Here is an 18,181-nt window from a genome sequence, read left to right on the forward strand (position 1 = left end):
TTTTAAATTGAATCGAAAATATTTTCACAAACTTATAGCGTTCCCATTTTACATAACCTGTAATTATAATTATAACCTGCATTCTACACATTATGGAGTTGAATTTTGTAACTCGCGCAACAATATTATTTATAGGCTCTTAATAATTTTTTGAATGTGTATAATCGTGGTGAAAATTATTTCGTGGAAAAGATAATTATTAAACGTTGCATGATCATTTTCAGCGGCGCTTTAGAGTCGACCTCAAAGGGTTATTAATAATATGGCAAATTAATAATAATTTGAAAAATTAACAATAATTTGATAAATTAACGATAATAATTTCCTTTGATTTAACTTCACTTTTATATACCAGACCTGCACATATATTTACAGAAAATAAAAAAAAAAGAAAAAGAGTCAACCATTTATTATTTTATTTCATACGCGTATCTTCGCGATCTAAATAATCGTGAATTAAACATTCTGTAATCGAGAATTAATATAATATCGTAATATACTTATTCCTGCATGGAACGAAAAAGTATTCGCTAATTTTCGAATCGCGGACGTACATCGACGGGGAGCACGCGAAACACTCATACATATTTCGAACGCATTGTATTTGTATAATACGGCGTATTTTATGCATACATGGCGAGGCCGACGCAGCGTCGTTGACGTGTGCACGCGTGGTGCACGTCGATCCGGCTCGAGGGGTTAATTCAATGGAAAAAACCGTTCGTTCGTCGAAGAACGGCCGACCTGTATTTTACAGTGAAATTCCCGACGTCCATCTACGCGTGTCCGCCGGGAAATAATTCGATCAACGGAACTGCCTGTTTCTCGCGTCGCGACGATGCCGCGTTGCCTAGGATCCCCGACGAGGAGCGCGAAAAATGAGGATTAATTGGTTCGAGCACGGCGCGGTCTCTTCCTTCGCTGATATCAACCTCTGTTTCAGATGTTAAATCCGGTGACACGGCGGCGGACGACGAGGTCGACGAGGAGGAGGAGGAGGACGCCGACGACGACGAGGAGGAGGAGGAGGAGAACGCCGAGGAGGAGGAGGTCGCCGACGAGGAGGACGACGCCGCCGAAGGTGAGTCACTTTCAGTCGATCTCTGCCAAAGTTTCACCGGCGGGGTGGAGTTTTAATTGAGTGTGTTTAGTATTCATCGACGATCGAGTTTCAGGGATTAAAGTGAAATTACGCGGGGCACGCTTGCATTTCGTTAACGAACCGCGGATGCACTTTTCCCATCCCGTTTGGACTTTTATAGGGAGAACTGCGGATCCGCCTTCCGTTTCCCGCAACTTGTATACAGTTTCCCGGGGAACAGGATCGATCCTTGTAATTTTCAGTTTTATCATCGAGATCGGCTCGAGATCGGTTCGAGATCGGCTCGAGATCGGCTCGAAAGCCTCGACGACTTCGCTCCTCGTCGAAATTGATCTCGTGGACTCGGAACTTTCCGGCGAGACTCGCCGAAAATCTCTGCCACATCGGTCGCGATCCGAGTTCTGATAAACGCTGTACAGGTTCAGAGCCCGTGCGCGAATCCGTTGCTAAATCGCTCGAAAAGCGGCAGCCACTTTTCCGCGTTTAAATAACGTTCTAAATGTCGGGCCCGGGGCTCGCGTAAAGAAAAAATATCGGCGTTGCCGCGCGCGAAAAGGTTGAATTCGCGCCGGCACGTAGGTTCCCGGCCGCCGGCGAATCGTCGAACACGCCCCGAAAATACACGATTAATTCCCGCCCGTCGATTCCCATTCGTTCTTGTTCCGCGGCGGCCGATTTTCAATACGATCCGTAACCCGGCGTCCTCGTTAGGGTCGCGGTTATCATCGCGCCGGTAATAAATTGAAATGCGTATCTCGCTTCCAATTTCGGGCCGATGCGCGCTGCGGCCCTTTTCCTTTTTTCACCTCTTTTTCCCTTTCTCTCTCTCTCTCTATCTATCTATCTACCTCTCTTCCTCTCCGTTCATTCGCACTTCGCTCATCGATCGACAGTTATTAATATCGGCGATGGGAACGGGTTATTTTTCATTCGCCGGTATTATATCCCATTATATCCTTGATAAACGGGAAAATACGTTTCGCGCGAGCGATCAAAGTTCGCGGGCGGGCCGGGCGCGGCGATCAAATTATTTTTCATCGGGAGAGGAAAGATAATCGCGCGCTGATGAATCGACCCCGTCGACGCCGACGCGATTTTCCGTCCGCGGGAATTCGCGCGGATTCCAAGCCGACCGGTTAATTAAATGTTTCGAAAATATTTGAAGATATATATATCGGGGAATATTCGGAAATATTCGGGAACGTCGGCGTGCGATCGGTGATACCGTGCGAGCCGGATACAGCATACTCGTGTCCGAGATATTCGAGCTATTCGATGTATTCGGTCTATTCGAACTGTATGCGACAGGCTGACGTGATACTCTGGGTTCCTGTAACGGCGTTGTTCGCGTAAATCAAAAAATGGGGAGGCTGCGTTCGATCAGTCAGAGAGAAGGGGGGAGAGAAGGAGAAAGAGAGAGAGAGAGGAAGAGCCGTACTTTCTCCTTATTGATGAGACATCTGGCGTTTCGCGAGGCAACCACCTGGGACCCTTGCTATTTATATTATTTACAAATGAGCTGCCTGGTAGTATAAGGTTCGCTCGTTCTTCATTATTTTCAGACGGCTGGAAAATTCATAAAAAGATTAATTTTTCCGTATTAACTCTTCACAATTCCGCGGTGACTTTAAAACGTCTGTCGAGATTGTTATATGACGTTTTAATATAATTTTTACAGTATCAAGTCTACTTTTAAAAAATTGTTAAAACTATGGCTGTTGCATAGACTCAATTTCCAATACCTAAATTGCACCAATATAGATTTTACATAATAAATATATTACAGTATCAAGTCTGTTTTTAAAATAAAATTTAAAAGTATAACTGTTGCATAGACTGAATTTCCGATGCATATATTGCACGAATAAATAATATAAAATGGAGATGTAATAATATAAAATGAGACAGGTCGTTCAATATTATCTTAGATTTGCAGTTAAAATGGCTTCGAGTTCAAAGGATTAGCTTTATACATAGTTGTCATGCTGAATACTCGTTGCTCAAATCGATACTTCGATCAAGTAGACTCTTTCAACCCTTATTCGAGCTTTCCCCTGGTAAGTGCTCTCCGCCGTTCGTCTTACTATTCGCCATGCTCGCTCGCATAATCAATTTATATTCCATGTTTCCTTTCCTCTCGAGCTTTTTCATGTCTTTCTTATTCTACGGCTTTTATTCTCTATCCACCCTTATGCGACCGCATTACTTTCTCTCACTGTGACAGAAGGTCTGTCTCATCGATAAATAAAATTATTATTATTATAATTATATCGCGAACTTTTTCGGAATATAACAATTCTCTGAAGTTTTTAGCTTTTATGCCAAATCTTTGGTTTTATATCAAATTTTTGGCTTTATGCTGAATTCTTAGCTTTTCTGCCAAATTTTTGGCTTTTGTGCTAAATTTTTAGCTTTTATGCTAAATTTCTAGTTTTCAGTATCCAAAAATTTTATTTCAATTATTTTATATTCTACCACGGCGTCATTTTAAAATTCCTTAAATATTCTCTCATTACTCCACATAAAGTCCACAGTGTTATTATTAAACTTTTCAACGCGCGGTGGTAAATAAATAAATACAGAAGCCTCGCAGTCTATTAGCGAGGAAAAAATTGTCCGGATGGAAATGGATGGCGGAAAGAGGGGCGGAGGGCGGAAAGAGTTGCACGAGCTCGAAATCGAATTACGCGGGAGGCGCGCGGACGAAAAGGGATGGCATCGCAAGGTGGGCTGGGTCAGCCCTAGGCGCGCGCGACACGGCGGAGGTACGGGATCCTACGAATCCACGAGGCGCCGGCAACTAATTCAATTTGGTAGGCGAGAGCCGGGCCGCCTCGCCTCGCGAAACGAGAAAGAAAGGGGCGACAATGCCGCGTTAAGAACTTCCCTTTTTAGGGTGGGAACACGTTAGCCGGCACGCCGCGAAAAAGGACCAAAGTTTATGGACCTGGGGGAGGGTTGGGGGACACCGGGCAACGAAAGAAATTCCCCGGGATTCGCAGGGAGCCCGCACCTAACTTTCCTAAATTTTTATCGAATTTCCGCGCTCCGGCGACCGCATAAAAAATGGGAAATTCGAAATCCTGATTTCTCGGGAGAACGCCGGAGAGAACCGGGAGAAAATCGTTGCCGCTGGTCGCCGGCCGTAACGAAAAGACGACGATCCGGATTGCGGATCTTTATGCAAAAATAAAAATGTTTTGCGAGAGGCAAGACTTTTATCTGTCTTTAATAGCATCGGGTAGTTCAAAATGTTGCATCGGTGGTCTTCAATCGTTTTAATTTTAATACGGTTTTAAATCGCGTTTGCTCGTTTTTGTTATAAATGTATAAAATCCGCGGTGTAATAATTACAAAGTGATTGCTGCGCCTTTGCTTTGCTTTCGGGCATAATTTACTGTATTCAAAGCCTTGTTTTCGGGCGTAATTAATTTTCTATCCGTCGAATATACAATTTCTCTTCTATATATTATTTATTTCTAAACGAAAGAATTTAATACGCGTTATCCGATGAATATAAAATTAATTCAAAAAATGAACAAGTGTCTATTTTATAATTAATCGTCAAATATCACCTACTATACGTTGCTATGTTAAATAATGAAGGATATCAAATAGTATAAAGATTGCAGATGCTGTGTTCGATAAATAAGAAATTAATTAGAACCGAAACTAAAGCGCAGCAGTTGGTCAACTCGCGGTAACCGGGCACCGACGGTACCATGCGCAAGGGTCGTCGAAATTCGCCTGCCTCGCGCCGGGGCCAGCGTAACGACTGCCGGGAACAAAGGCCAAGGTAGGCAGCAATTAAATGGTTCCGCTCGGTTAGACGCCGAGAGAGATTTCATTTGGCGGAGTAGGTCGGATCGACCGCCGGAAAACACTCGATAAGAACTTTCCTCCCTCGCAGCACGTTGTCGCAGACCTCGGGCTTTCGTCGTTCGGCGAACCAGCGATACTCGGCTCTACAAGCTGCTGCACAAAACTGCACAGTGCTGTTATGCACACGTAAATCGCGCCGCATTGCACCGCGTGCTGTGGCCCCGCGGATCACGATCCCTGCGAGTCACGAGCCCCGCGAGTCACGACGACGACGACGACACACAGACTACTTACCTCGCCGACAAACGGTTCAACTTTTACCGAAGATTAATCGCGATCCCGACGGCGCATCTTTCACGAACGCGGGACGTGGCTCTGCGTTCCGCTTCGAGAGAAAGCTCCCACCGCCATACGCCGACTAGGCACGATAAGAATTTGTTCGCGCCTGCGGTATCTATCGGATCGATCCGGACACGGAATTGGTTCGTCGGTGTTCGACCGCCGGCATCGACTCGACGCGACGGCACGCGACGGATCCGGAATGCTCTCGTTAAACCTCGGATCCGGTTGCCGTGCTACGCCTGCACACGTGCCTCGTGTAAGTGGTATGTATATATATTTCATTGTAATATACATGTACTGAGATTTATATATTTTATTTTATTGATTTGCTCGAGGGAAAAATATTCTGGTAGAACGTAACGCGTAGGGAAAAATAAAGTATAAACTATGGAAATATTATCGCGTGCAAAGGTTCGGAAAATGATTAATATTGAAGAGCAATACGTAGGACGCGCCGTCTACCGCCCAATGGCCGACAACGCACATCTCGACCCCCTCCCTTTTTTAAACTCTCTGCGAAGGACCACCTTTGTCTCTAACGCAGTTCGCTCCCAACTACGTTGAAGAACGTATTATTAACACGTCGAGCGTCACGTCAGCCACGTATGGCTGACACTAATTTCTGACCAATGTTGAAAATTCATTTTATTGCATTATATTTGAACAAACTGAATTTGACTAGAATGTTTCGATTGCGAAAGAGTTCTAATACCATCCCCTATGATAAATATTAACTTTCTAGCTTCGCTTTAATTAATTAAATTTCCTTAACGACGTGGATATTTTAGTGGCTGATTGTCGGCGCTCAACGTGTTAAGTGAATAGTACAGGGTGTTCCAAAAGTCACTCGCAACCGGTAAAAACCTTCTTCTTAGTGCAAATGCAACTCAGATTTTGTTTACGAGTTATTAACAAAAAATAGCATTAGCTCAGCCGCCTCACAGCAATTAAATCTTGCATCTCATTGGTCACTATTTTTCGCTAATAACTAATAAATAAAGCAACGAATTGATTTACACCGAGGAAAAAATTACTTCAAATAACCTCGGAAACAAAATGACTCTATACACATCACCCTTCACACCCGTCACTGCAGTCGTAAAAAAAAATTGACAAACGGGCTCAGGTCATTTTAAAAATACACACTACCGCACACAAACACGCCCGCATATAATACAGAAAAGTTAGGTTCACCGTATCGCATCCATGACAGAGCATTTATCATTTGAATATGGATGCATCCGACGGATCCCGTCGAATATTTCCAAACTGCATTTTTCCGCGGGCAACGAGACCGTCTGAACTCTGTGAAACTGTTAACATCGAAACGCGAAAAATTCTTCGCTCTCGCGTGCTCGTGAAAATCTGGCATCCTAAGGTCTCCGCGGCTCGTTAGCGACGCGGCGGGGGACTTCCGGGGACACGGAACGGTCGGAAAATAGAAATTCCGTTATCGGCTTCGGATGCGGCGCCCGTGTCTTTTTCCAGTTTCGAGTTCTTAACAAATACGTGTGGAAGTCCGCGCGGGAATGTCTTCGCGCGCGTTCTCGCCGACTTCCGGAATGCGTCGAGTTTCTGCAGTCGATAGTAGTTTGGTAGTTCCAGAGCACGGTTCTCGCTTCTCGCCGTGAGACCGGCGTGCGCGCCTTGTTTTAAACTGTTCTCGCAGCTTCTCCCCTGTCCTTGCCCTGTCTCCTCATCCCTTTTTCCGCTTTCTCTTTTCGCCTTTACTTCTTCCACAGCGTTCCCGGTTTTCCCGGCTGTTTGGCGCGACCCGTGTAACGCCGATGTCACGGTTTCGCGAATTTCATTTACCCTCGGACAATAACGCGTTGGAAATTCCTGGAAAATCGATGGGGAGCTCAACCGGCCGCGACTCGGTTAAGTCGGCGGCCATTGTTAGCAGCCGTTTAGCAAAGTCGTCGAACTCTTCGCCTCTCTTCCGGTTTCTTTCGCGCCGCTTTGGAATTAATCGGCTGCAAACTGGACACCGATTATGCGGCGGCGCTCTGTTATTAATTTTGGTAATTATTTCTGAAATATAACGCTCGATGGTAGAATTCCGTTTCTGGCTGCGCGCGCAACGTTCTACAGACCGGATGGATTATCAGCTTTGCGCGTTAAAGGTGATTTTTAAACGAATATTCGCCCCGGCTTGCAAAGCACAGTGGGCAATGTTTATTCGCCGGCACGGCGCCGTTGTGTTTCCGCTCGCGTCGGTTCTCATAGATATTAAATATTAATAGAATTCTTCTAGACGCTGCTTTCAGGCACAAAGGGACTCGCAAACTTTCCGCGCCCGGCTACTTCTTTTTTTCTCGCGACAGCCGGCCGAGTATAATTCGCTGCGAGCCCGGCGAAACGGCGCAATATGTACATATTATCTATTATGAAGCGGCTGTTTTTTTATTCTTTTTTATTTCGAACCGGTGGGAGCTTTCCGATCATTTTGTTGCTCGAATTAGTATCTTGAACAGGTGCGACACCCTCAGGAAAATCCTCCCTTCTTTTTCTCTATTATTTTGTTTGTAGTTCCTTGGTTATATTATTGCTATGTTATTATGCCATTTGTTCTTTTAATATTATTGGTGATTTTAATATTTCGTTTATTGTCTTCTTCATTTACTAATTTATTTGCTAGTTGGCAGGGGTGAGATCGCAGTCTATCTTTGTGCGTTTTGACAAACACGCATAACACAACGATACTGCGACGCGTTTTCTCGGTCGACGCGGCGATACTTTCGCAGGAGTTGGAAAATATACAGCCGGATGACGGCGCGCGCGACGGCGGCGGATGGTCGGATCGCGTATTTCTGTTGGCGCTGACGCCCGGTGTAATCCTCGCGAGACCGAACTCCGGGGGTCGGTTGTTGGCTCTCGCGCGCGCCTCTCGCACCGTTCGCTATACCATGAATAGATTGTGTCCCCGGGTTTCATGGCGGCGGCCGTGAAAGGACACAAAGCGCGAAGAAAAGACGGTTCCGGTTGGACGCGGGCGAAGTAGAAATTGCGCGCGCCGGGCCGTCTCCTGCGAAAGTTACTTCCGCGTTTTCGACGACGAACAGCGTCGTCGGGCCAGCAGAGAAGAAAAAAACGAGAGTAAGGTAGAGAGAAAAAAAAGGAGAGAGAGGGAAGAAACGTCGAAAGAAAATCCCCGAGAAAAGAGGGAACGGCGGTGCGCCGATAAAAACAAAGTTTGTATCCGCGTGCAAGTTAAATGGGAGGAAGCTTTCTATTAAAAAATCGTTTTGGATTTAAGTGAATTTCGAAAGTTTGCCGAGTTTGAGCAACGCTGGCTAGTCACGGATCGGTTTACCTTTACCGGGACTCCGGCTATGGGTACGTACAAGCGAGGTGACCGGAACGATTTGTTGCTTAGGATTCTCTAAACTCAGAAGTATACGTCAATCTTTCCGTATAGTGTGTCGTTGCAATTGTAACTAGATTGGCGACTTTTTTGCAGAATTAAAATCGTCTTCCTTCCTTTGGAACACCCTGTACAATTAACGATACTTATGTCCATTTATTAGTAATTTATTTTATTTATTGTACTTAAGAAAAGCCTGCTAAATGAATAAATAAAAAATAAATAGAATAGATTCGCTGGACAGGGTGGTTCGATCAACCCCTTTCACTACACTTATTTTACAGCTACTTGGATCATTACTCGTTTATTACTAAAAAATTCCTACAGCGGATAGAAAATTTGTATTTAAATATTATATGGTATTTTAAATATTATACAGTATTTTAAGTATAATATAATATTTAAATATTAATAACATATAGCTAAAGCTTAATTTCGATTTAAAAACTGTGCTCCAAGAAGACTAAATTCCAAATCTTCATAACGAATCTGATAGAATTTAAAGAACAAGAACATTATTATAGTCGCCACACGGTTCGTCCTCCCCTCCGCTCATTTTTTCGGTTGTTCACCGGTTGTTCGGTTCGTCGCCGATTGCCGGCGCCGGAAAAGTCAACGGCGTCGTATACCGCGACCCGCGCGTCCTCGGAAGCAATCTAAAAAGCGCGAACAGAGAAGAGAGAGAGAGAGAGGAGCGGACCCCGGTTGCCAGACTCCCCGGGGAAATTCCAGTGCTTCGTAAAACGACCGGTTGTCCGGGAAAGAGGAATCCGAAGCGCCGCCTTTGAAAAAGTTGGTCCCTTGGCTGCCGGGAGACCATCTTACTCGCTAATAGCGCCGACTGGGATTACATCGGCGCGCGACGTAGGAAAGGAATCGCAATCCTGCCCCCCTCCGGCTAATCGCTTCGACGAAGCTGTTAATAGGCACGCGATGGATCGATACCGACCGTCTTCGTTTGCATGCGCCGAGGAAATCGGACTGACCCGATCGACGCGGACGAAACAAAACAAAGCCGTTCGAGGACAGCGCACGGTGGTGGGGGTGAGCGCGAGCGCGTGAAACGTTTGTTTTGATTCCGGTGCCGTGCTCGAAGGGACTACGACGCTATTAGTTTTCATCCGGCCTGCGCTTTTTTTCAGTTTTGTTCGAGCCGTTGGGCAACGTACGTTTTACTTTGTGTTGTGTTTTATTATTTTTTATTATGGTGAAGTATATTGGATTATATTGCATTATGTTGGATCATATTGTATAATAGTCGTACTGTAAGGGACTGATCGAAACACTCTTTTCACCGAAATTTATTATATTCCTTTTTAATTATTTAATGTCAGGTTTTTCTTAAATATTATAAATGAAATTGTATTATTATTATGAAATTGTCACTCGGTCGGATAACAGCGATTTTATGAAGATTTTAGATATCACGCACCGCGGCGAAGGCAGCGCAGAAAAACTGTTCGGCAAAAGACAGAAAACGTTTCCTTTGGCAAAAGTGTGCTGAAGCAAATTATAATTCATATCTTCTCTATATAATTCCAAAGCATCGCGTTTGAAAAGAACCTTAAAGTAGTTTTAAAACTGCATATAAACGAACGAAGTAATTAGCTCTCTCTCTGCCCCACATATGGAGTAAAGAGCACTCGCAGTTATGGGGCAACGAGAGAGAGAGAGAGAGAGAGAGAGAGAGCCTTGTACGAAAACACTTTGAAACACTTTGAAACACTTTTAGGTGGTTACATTTAATTATAGTCTTTCGTGGTTAACAAACTTCGGTCAAGAAAGGTGGAAGCTTTTGGTTGTGCCACTGCTGCACGCTTCTTTCATACAAATTCCGATATTTAAAAATTGGGGCGCGCCGATTCTTTAGTACCTTATCTATTAACCAAGGAAAACTGTTATTACAATTTAACCCCTTAGGCACCGATGGATTTTGATCAAATAAAGATTTTCATAACTAAATTACCATTTTTCTTAGCTTTTCTCTTTGCTCTAAAATTAATTAATATTAACCATACATAATAATAAAACAAATTTATTACGATCCATCCTCGCGGTGGAAATTAATTCTTTAATTTCAGATTCGTTGTAAACTATTTTTTAGCCGATACAATTATTATTGTACCACTAAATGAATTCGCTGCGTGACTATACATCACAGAAATTTTATTTTGTTAAAATAAGTGCTCGAAAAGGTTATCCTTGCTCCGACCAGCCCTACGGCGCGAATGTGGACTTTTGGACGTACGAGGCATTCGTACCAGCGCGACCGGAAAAGGGAACAATTTATAATAGGTATTATCGAGTATCGGGATAAAAGAATTTCCACTGTTCCTCGGGTTTAAGTTTGATCGGCTTGCTTCGCACGATCCCGAAAGGGTCCCGGGGAAAAATGTCGAGAAAGTGGAAGGCAGCAGCAGCAGCAGCAGCGCCGTTTCTCGTTCATATTTCCGTTCCCTGGTAAAAAAGCTTCTTTTCCCGGGCTTTGGGGAGTCGGAGCGAGAACCAGAGAGCCAAAGAGATAGATAGAGAGAGAGAGAGGTATGGGGCCGGGTAATCCCGTTTCCGATGGTAATCTTCGGTGTTGCGGGCGCCGTAGTCGAATAGATTTATCGGAATCGCGCGGAAGGAATTCGACAAGCATCGAATTTAAAGCACGTTTTCAATGCGAGTGCATTAGTCAGACTCGAACGCTTGCCCCCCGGTTAATGGCCACTCGATAATTCAGTTAATTGGTTCATCGACCATCGGGCCGAATGAGAGGGGGGGGGGGGGCTGAAGCATGCTCGGATTAACCTACGCGTTCGTAGCTACGTAGGTAGTTTACTTTTCGGCTTAATTACCTCGACGTATATCGGGTCGTCGTCGAAATCGAAGCGGGGGCCCGCGGCCGATTCGATCGCTGCGAGAAATCCTTTTACTACGACTCCGTTCCGAGGCAGGCGAAACAATGTACCGGATTATTTCCGGCGATACGAAGGCGGGGAGACGAATCGATGCGCGCCGAGGCTCGTCGCGTGTCAAACGCGGCAGAAAATATTTTATATCTTATATCGTCTGGATAGCCTTTGATTTCTTGTTTTTTTACTATGTAAAGGTGAAGTTGGGTCTCTCCCCCTATTTCTTGATTTTTGGCATAGTTTATTATAGTATACTATAGTTTATTATACTGTATAGTAAGTCTTACTTCTGTTACATTCTGTATGGTTACGTACTTGTAGTATACAATATCTGCCCTATTGTATACTATTATATTATTATTCTATCATATATACTATAGTACAGTATATTATAGTATATTCTTTTTTATTTTGTAGCGGCAATTTCAGTGTTCAAAATCTGTTCTTCCACCGCCAAGTAGTTATCATAACCTATCTAGGTGAATTGTAAAAATGTTAACATTTCACGATGTTGCCCAATTAAATTCAGCAAAAGTGTCACGTAAAAGAAATTTTTCGCTAAAACGTAAAAATATTCAAGTGTCTCTTTTAAGATGAAAGCTTTACTCAATAAAATGTAAGGCATAAAAATAAGCAAGTGTAGCAGTTGCCGCTTTGAATACGAAAGCTTCGGTCAATAAAATGTAGCTAAAACGACCGCCGCATTCCGCTGCCCTCGTAATTAAAAGATAAAATGTTATTTAAACGCATTCATTTTGGTATAACTTGAAAATGCAGCAGAGCTGTAAAAACGACATTTAGCGTAACTCAAAAAGGCTACAGTGATTATTTCATTCAAGAAGAGTAACACAATTTTATTCGAAACCCTGACGCTAGAATTAATAAATGAAAAAAGTTTCGTTAAATCATAGTTTTCAATAAACTATGCGAATTAGCTTTTCATCGGAGAAATATGTTATTCAAATAACTTTTTACCGCGTTTGGTATGCAACGGCGGCGATGAAGTAGAAGAAGGCGAGAAATAGAAGGAGAGAAGGTGGCTCGAACTTTTTAGCAGTCGATCTCCTCGAGCTGTAAAAAAACCTGGCGATGGACCGCAGTCGAGGAGCGATGCGAATCGCGTGCTACTCCGCGATTCCGTTGGCCGGCTTCACGCGGAAGGAAGTGTCGCGGATCGGAGGTGCCCGAGATTCGATTTCAGGTCACGAATCGCACTGGTCCGTGGCGCGTCCTATAGCTCGGCCTTGAGGCGCTGCGAGAGTGAAAGGAGCAATCAATCTGATCCCGATCTTCTCTCCATCACCGGTTCCCCCCCTCACCCCTGGTTCCCTTTGACCGGATCTGTCCGTGTACAGCTACATAATCTACTGTATAAGATCTATAAGACCACACACACACACACACACACGCATACACACACACACTCGGCCAGAGAAGGAAGAAATACGATATTATCTTTTGCCTATGAAAGTCCTTGGCCGGCTCCTTGATTCTCCGGCGATTTTGGAGAAGTTTCAATTCGATGCCTCAATATTTCATACCGGATACCGGGGAACTTCTCTCCGTGTTCGGGAACGTGCGACAACTTATGGATATCGGGGCTGGACTCGATCATGTGTCCTTTGACGCGAATTGGGTGCTCTTGTCTATCGCTTTTTTGATCGCACTGCGATCGCGAATTTGTGTCTGCGACTACGAATTTGCGACAATTTTTATTTTTATTCTTACTGCATTTTATTTTTATTTTATTTTTATTTTATTTTTACTGCATTTTATTTTTATTTTTATTTTTATTTTTACTGCATTTTATTTTGATTGTATTTCTATTTTTACCGCACTTTATATTTATTTCGTTTTATTTTTACCGCATTTTATCTTTATTTCTATTGCACTTCATTTCAATTTTATTTTGATTTCTACTGTATCGTACTTTTATTTTACTTCCACTTCATTTTTATTTTACGTTTATTTTATGTCTTACTCCACATATCCGACGATGATAATAACAGCAATAACATTTATTAACGGGAAAAGCCTGTTAAAATTGTAACCGTTGCACGAGTCACAAAACGCAATTTCGTACGTGTAAAACGCGGGCTAGGCTATACAAACCGGAAATACTAAAAAAAAAGAAGAGAGAGACTGATAAAAAAAAATGTAACTGTTGCGCGAGTCGCGCGGAATTCAATTCCGTATGTACAAAATGCGCAAGTTTGCATAAACTGGGAATGGTATTGGTCGGGGGAAACTAATTTTCGATTCCGAGTTAAAATTGCTGGGTCCGCGGAGGATAATTTAAAAAATTGCGGTTACGTTATTTTTTAGCGGGTTCCGCCCGGGTCGCGGATCCAGCCGGCGAGAGAAAAGCCAGCGGAGCTCGGAACAAATTCTCGCTTTAGAAAATATTGAACAATTTCATCATTTTTTAATACTTGTTCACAGTAAGATATTTATTTATAGTAAGATATTTATCAGAGTAAATTTCTAAAAATTTAGACATTAATATCTGCTTTGCATATAAAGGTCAAAGATCAGATCATTCTAAATCTTTATGTTCTTTGACGGTCAACGATCAGCTCCCCGTAAAAATTCAATAAACGAATAAACGTCGCAAATCCGAGACACTTTTCGCACTGCCGAGACTCCGCGGAATGTTTCCGCGTGCCTTCGGCCCTTCTTCCGGCCCTCGCATCCTTTTACATTTACATCGTCCGACGCCGGCACACCCTCCTCCTCCTCTTCTCTTTCTCTCCTTTCTTTACCCTTTTTTCCCCGGTTCTGTTCGAGTTGCTCGACACGTCGCAGGAACAAATTTCTATTGTATATCGAGAATGGCTCTGCCGAGCGTCGCGTCGAAGACATAAATAACGATGGAAGAACGTTGAACGTTCCTGGGCTCTCGCGTTCTCTTCCCCATACTGCCGGGCTCTCCCTTCTCCCGTTCTTCCTCTATAACGGCGCGCGACGTTCGCGAATTCAATTTTGATAACGTTCGCCAGACGGCGAAACTCTTCCTTCCCCTCCTCCAGACACACACCCTTCCCCCCGGAATCTATTCGCGTTTTTTCGCGACTTCTTGAAATCTTCTAGTGGCACAAGGTGCCATCCATACCTTCTCACGACGCAAACAAATCAGTGGAGGCGATAACGATCGTTTCATGGGATTAGAAGAGGTTTGGATGATAAGAACAGATTAATGCGAACTGGTAAATCACGGTAGTTAAATTTGGCATTTGTCAGCTGGCCCGAGCGCATTCATCACACTGTTCTCTTCACACATAATGTACCTTTTACCCTCACTAAAACTTAACCCTTTGCGCTCGGAGCCATTTTAACTGTAAAACTGAAATAATTTTTCTAGTTCGTGGTATTTCCATTCTATTTAAGAAAATCAATTTTTATGCATAGAAAATTTATTCTTGTGACTCCTGCCAACAGTTTTAGTACTTGATAATTTTTCAAATCTGAACATTATTGTTACAAAAATTATTTTGCAACAGAATAATTTTAGTGGTGCCTCACCACTCGAGTGCAAATGGTTAATATTATATAAAAATTAAAAAAGGGCGAAGGGAATAAATAAATAGCATTAGTGGCTGAGGGTAGACATATGACCGCAAAGGGTTAAAAGTTCAAGCGGACGTAAACAAGCGATGAATCCGTAAATTCTTTTATTTCGAAGAAATTACCGCGGTCGTTTTAGACCCAATTGTTGTCGCGATTGTAAAAAGAGATTGTTCCGCCGAGGGGTTAATCGCGCGTGTAAAACGACGGTCGACGGGATTTCCTGTTGCATTTAAGGCTCCCGCGAGGCCGCCGCGACGCGCGGCAGAAAATCGTTCCTCGATCGATTCGGTTCGGTTCGTGAAACGTGCCCGCGCGCGCGCGCGCGCGCGATTTCAATACGCGGCCGGCCGCGTAAACGGCCGTTTTCGTTGTAAACGGTCCGCTCCGGCAACGTTATAAATCCGAAACGAGGTGCCCGGAACGGCGGTTCCCGATGAGTTCCGAATGTTGAAATTAATTGGGTCAAGCAATAAACCGCGGGGGCCGGCGCGTTAAATATAATACCGGGAGACCACCGGGGTATCTCTCTCTCGCGCTGTTCGTGCATACTGCACACGCTTTGCTTCTGCACTCGGCGCGGCCGTTCCGATTCCAATTGCGGAGGGAAAAAAAAATGAATTAACAGCCGGGTCGACCGAAACAGGGGGATCGGAACCAATCAAATTTCTGCCCGGCAACCGGTCGACAGGCTCGCCGCTACGTCGTCGTCGACTGCCAGACGCGTTCCGCGTAGAAAAACAGTTCCCCGGCCGCATCCTCGCTCGTCGCGACGCCGCTAACACAGAGATAGTCGAATCGAGGCCTGCCATTTATTTATTTATCGAAACCGCTTGTATGAAACCAATAGCGCCGCGATATAGCAGTATTTTAAGATCCGCGAGTTTCTGATGCGAATATTTTTATATCGCGGTGGATTTTTGTTGGAAATCGGCCATAAGGTTGATCGGTGCCCCCCCTTCGACGCGCCTCGGCATGCTTTTGTCTAAGCCGTGATGCCCCTTCTTCTTACCGTGACTCTCGTAGCGTACGCACGTGTCCGTTAGGTTATGTATATAGTAAATCTCGCGTGTGTGAAACTAATGATCGTTTTCTTTACTTAAACCACGGTTCACATCCTCTCAAAAAACCCTCACAATTTTTATAAAAGCAGAGGCTATTCAATCCGAAAATTCGAGTGGCATTACTTCCTTTATCATTCTTTTTTATTATTTAGTATTTTATTTCTGTAACGTGACTTACTAGTATATTATATATAATTTTTATTACAATACTATATTAATGCTATATATAATTTCAACCCCTATTTCTCAATTCTAAGCCTTGACTTAATATACCAGAACCATTTAATAAACTACTATCACTTTAAATTTCTATAATAATCTTGAACAATAATTTTAAAGTAATCAATTTAATTATTTTAAAACAGCGCAACATTCTTCCTAGTAATAATAACAGATCGCAGTAAAAATTAATTTCAAAATCTGTCCGAATAATTCCACCACCAACGCAAGGTTAACGATCAAATTGTAAAATAAAATCAGAACAGTAAAATGTTATATAAAATAGCTACGATCGAGTACAGGTCCTTATCGCGTAGATAACGAATAGACGGACGCGCGCAAGTCCGCGTGAAATCGATCAACGCTCGGAAAACAAAAGCGAGAAGTTTTTTCTAGCGGAGGAGCGGACGCGCGTTACCGGCTCGTTTTTCTTCGCCGAGGGCTCGGAAAATAGGCGAAATAGCGACGGGGGTGGGCGCCAGCGGCGGCAAGGGTTAATCCGAGTTGAGAAAAGAATGCCGGGGGGTTGCTGGATGGACGGACAATGTCGGTCCGTAGCCGGGGAAGCCGAGCTAGACGCTTTACATAAATGTTCGGTTAACGTGGCGCGCCTCTCTCTCCGGCGCTTTCTCTCTCTCTCTCTCTCTCTCTCTCTCTCTGTCTCTCTCTCTCTCTCTTCGCCCCTCTCTCTCTCGCTCTCTTTTCGTCCCTCTTTCTCGCCGTCGCTCTCCGCCCCTCTCCGCCCCTCTTCGCCGAGGTTTATGTACATATGTACCCCCGGTAGAATGCGCCGCGGCAGTTTCAATTTATCCCTCTGTCTGTTCCCGTCGTCTTCCCTACCATTCCCCGGCTCTATTTGCTCGCGCGATGGACCTCCGTACACATCGTGAAGTATGAAACGCGCGAGCCGGGAGCCCCTCCGGGTTCGCTACAATTTCCATGAACGGGTAAGGACTTAATTATTCCGGAACGATATCCCGGGACTCGTCGAAACATTCGCGAGCGCGAAAGCTATTTTACTAGCCAGACCCCCGCGTAGGACCTGGCTGGGATGGGCTGTGAGTGTGTGTGTTAGCCGCGCCGCGGTCCGTAGACAACGTTCACCGCGGCACCGCGGCACAGGAAGAATACACCGCTCGACGATGATGGATTCGCCGTAGTTGTTTATACGGAATTGGACCCGGGAATATCGCAGCGGGACGCAGCGCGCGCGCGCGCCACCGACTGTTCCTTTTGCTGGGCTCCGGTGCGCCGAAGGTTTCCTTTGAGCAATGCGTGTAGGAACGTCCTACAACAATCCGACGTCGTTCACGGGGGTAGAATATCGCATAACCTAGTGGGTAAGCGCGTTTGTCTATTGTATTGGCGGAACAGTTCTTAATTAACTGTAATAATAAGCGCGCGATGGGTCACCCGCATCGAAATGCGCAGGTGCTATAGAGCGTTGCTAGAGGTATTTTGACAGCGGAGTGATTTCTCTCGGATTGTCCTTTGGTTGGGAAAGAAAGATAGACGACTTGGGAAGAAAAGATAGAGGAAGAGAGAAATTTTAACGGTAATGTAAACGACGATAGGTTTCGCCAGATATCGCAAAAATTGTCTAGATATATATATGTGATTAATTATAATACATTTAGGCGTCCGTTTCACCGTTTATCATGAAATTCAATTATTAATAATTGAAACTAAATAAAATTGAAATAATAATTTCAATAATTTCTAAGTAATTGAAAATAAATAAAACTTCGCCATACTTAGCGGACCGTAGCCAAAGGGTTAAGCGGGAGCGAAAACTGGAGTT

At 44.2% G+C, this 18,181-nt stretch overlaps 1 protein-coding gene across 2 annotated transcripts in view; it reads left to right on the forward strand.

The window, feature by feature from the left end:
- Cmpy (crimpy) overlaps window positions 1-18,181 on the forward strand; it is a 125,251-nt gene that overhangs the window by 25,975 nt on the left and 81,095 nt on the right. For both annotated transcript variants that reach the window (XM_078191985.1, XM_078191986.1), the window contains one exon: window positions 944-1,081. In XM_078191985.1, coding sequence (XP_078048111.1) covers window positions 944-1,081 — 138 coding nt within the window. The remainder of the gene's footprint in view (window positions 1-943; window positions 1,082-18,181) is intronic.

This window comes from Augochlora pura, chromosome 10, assembly GCF_028453695.1.
Source record: "Augochlora pura isolate Apur16 chromosome 10, APUR_v2.2.1, whole genome shotgun sequence".
In the NCBI taxonomy this organism is placed as follows: domain Eukaryota; kingdom Metazoa; phylum Arthropoda; class Insecta; order Hymenoptera; family Halictidae; genus Augochlora; species Augochlora pura.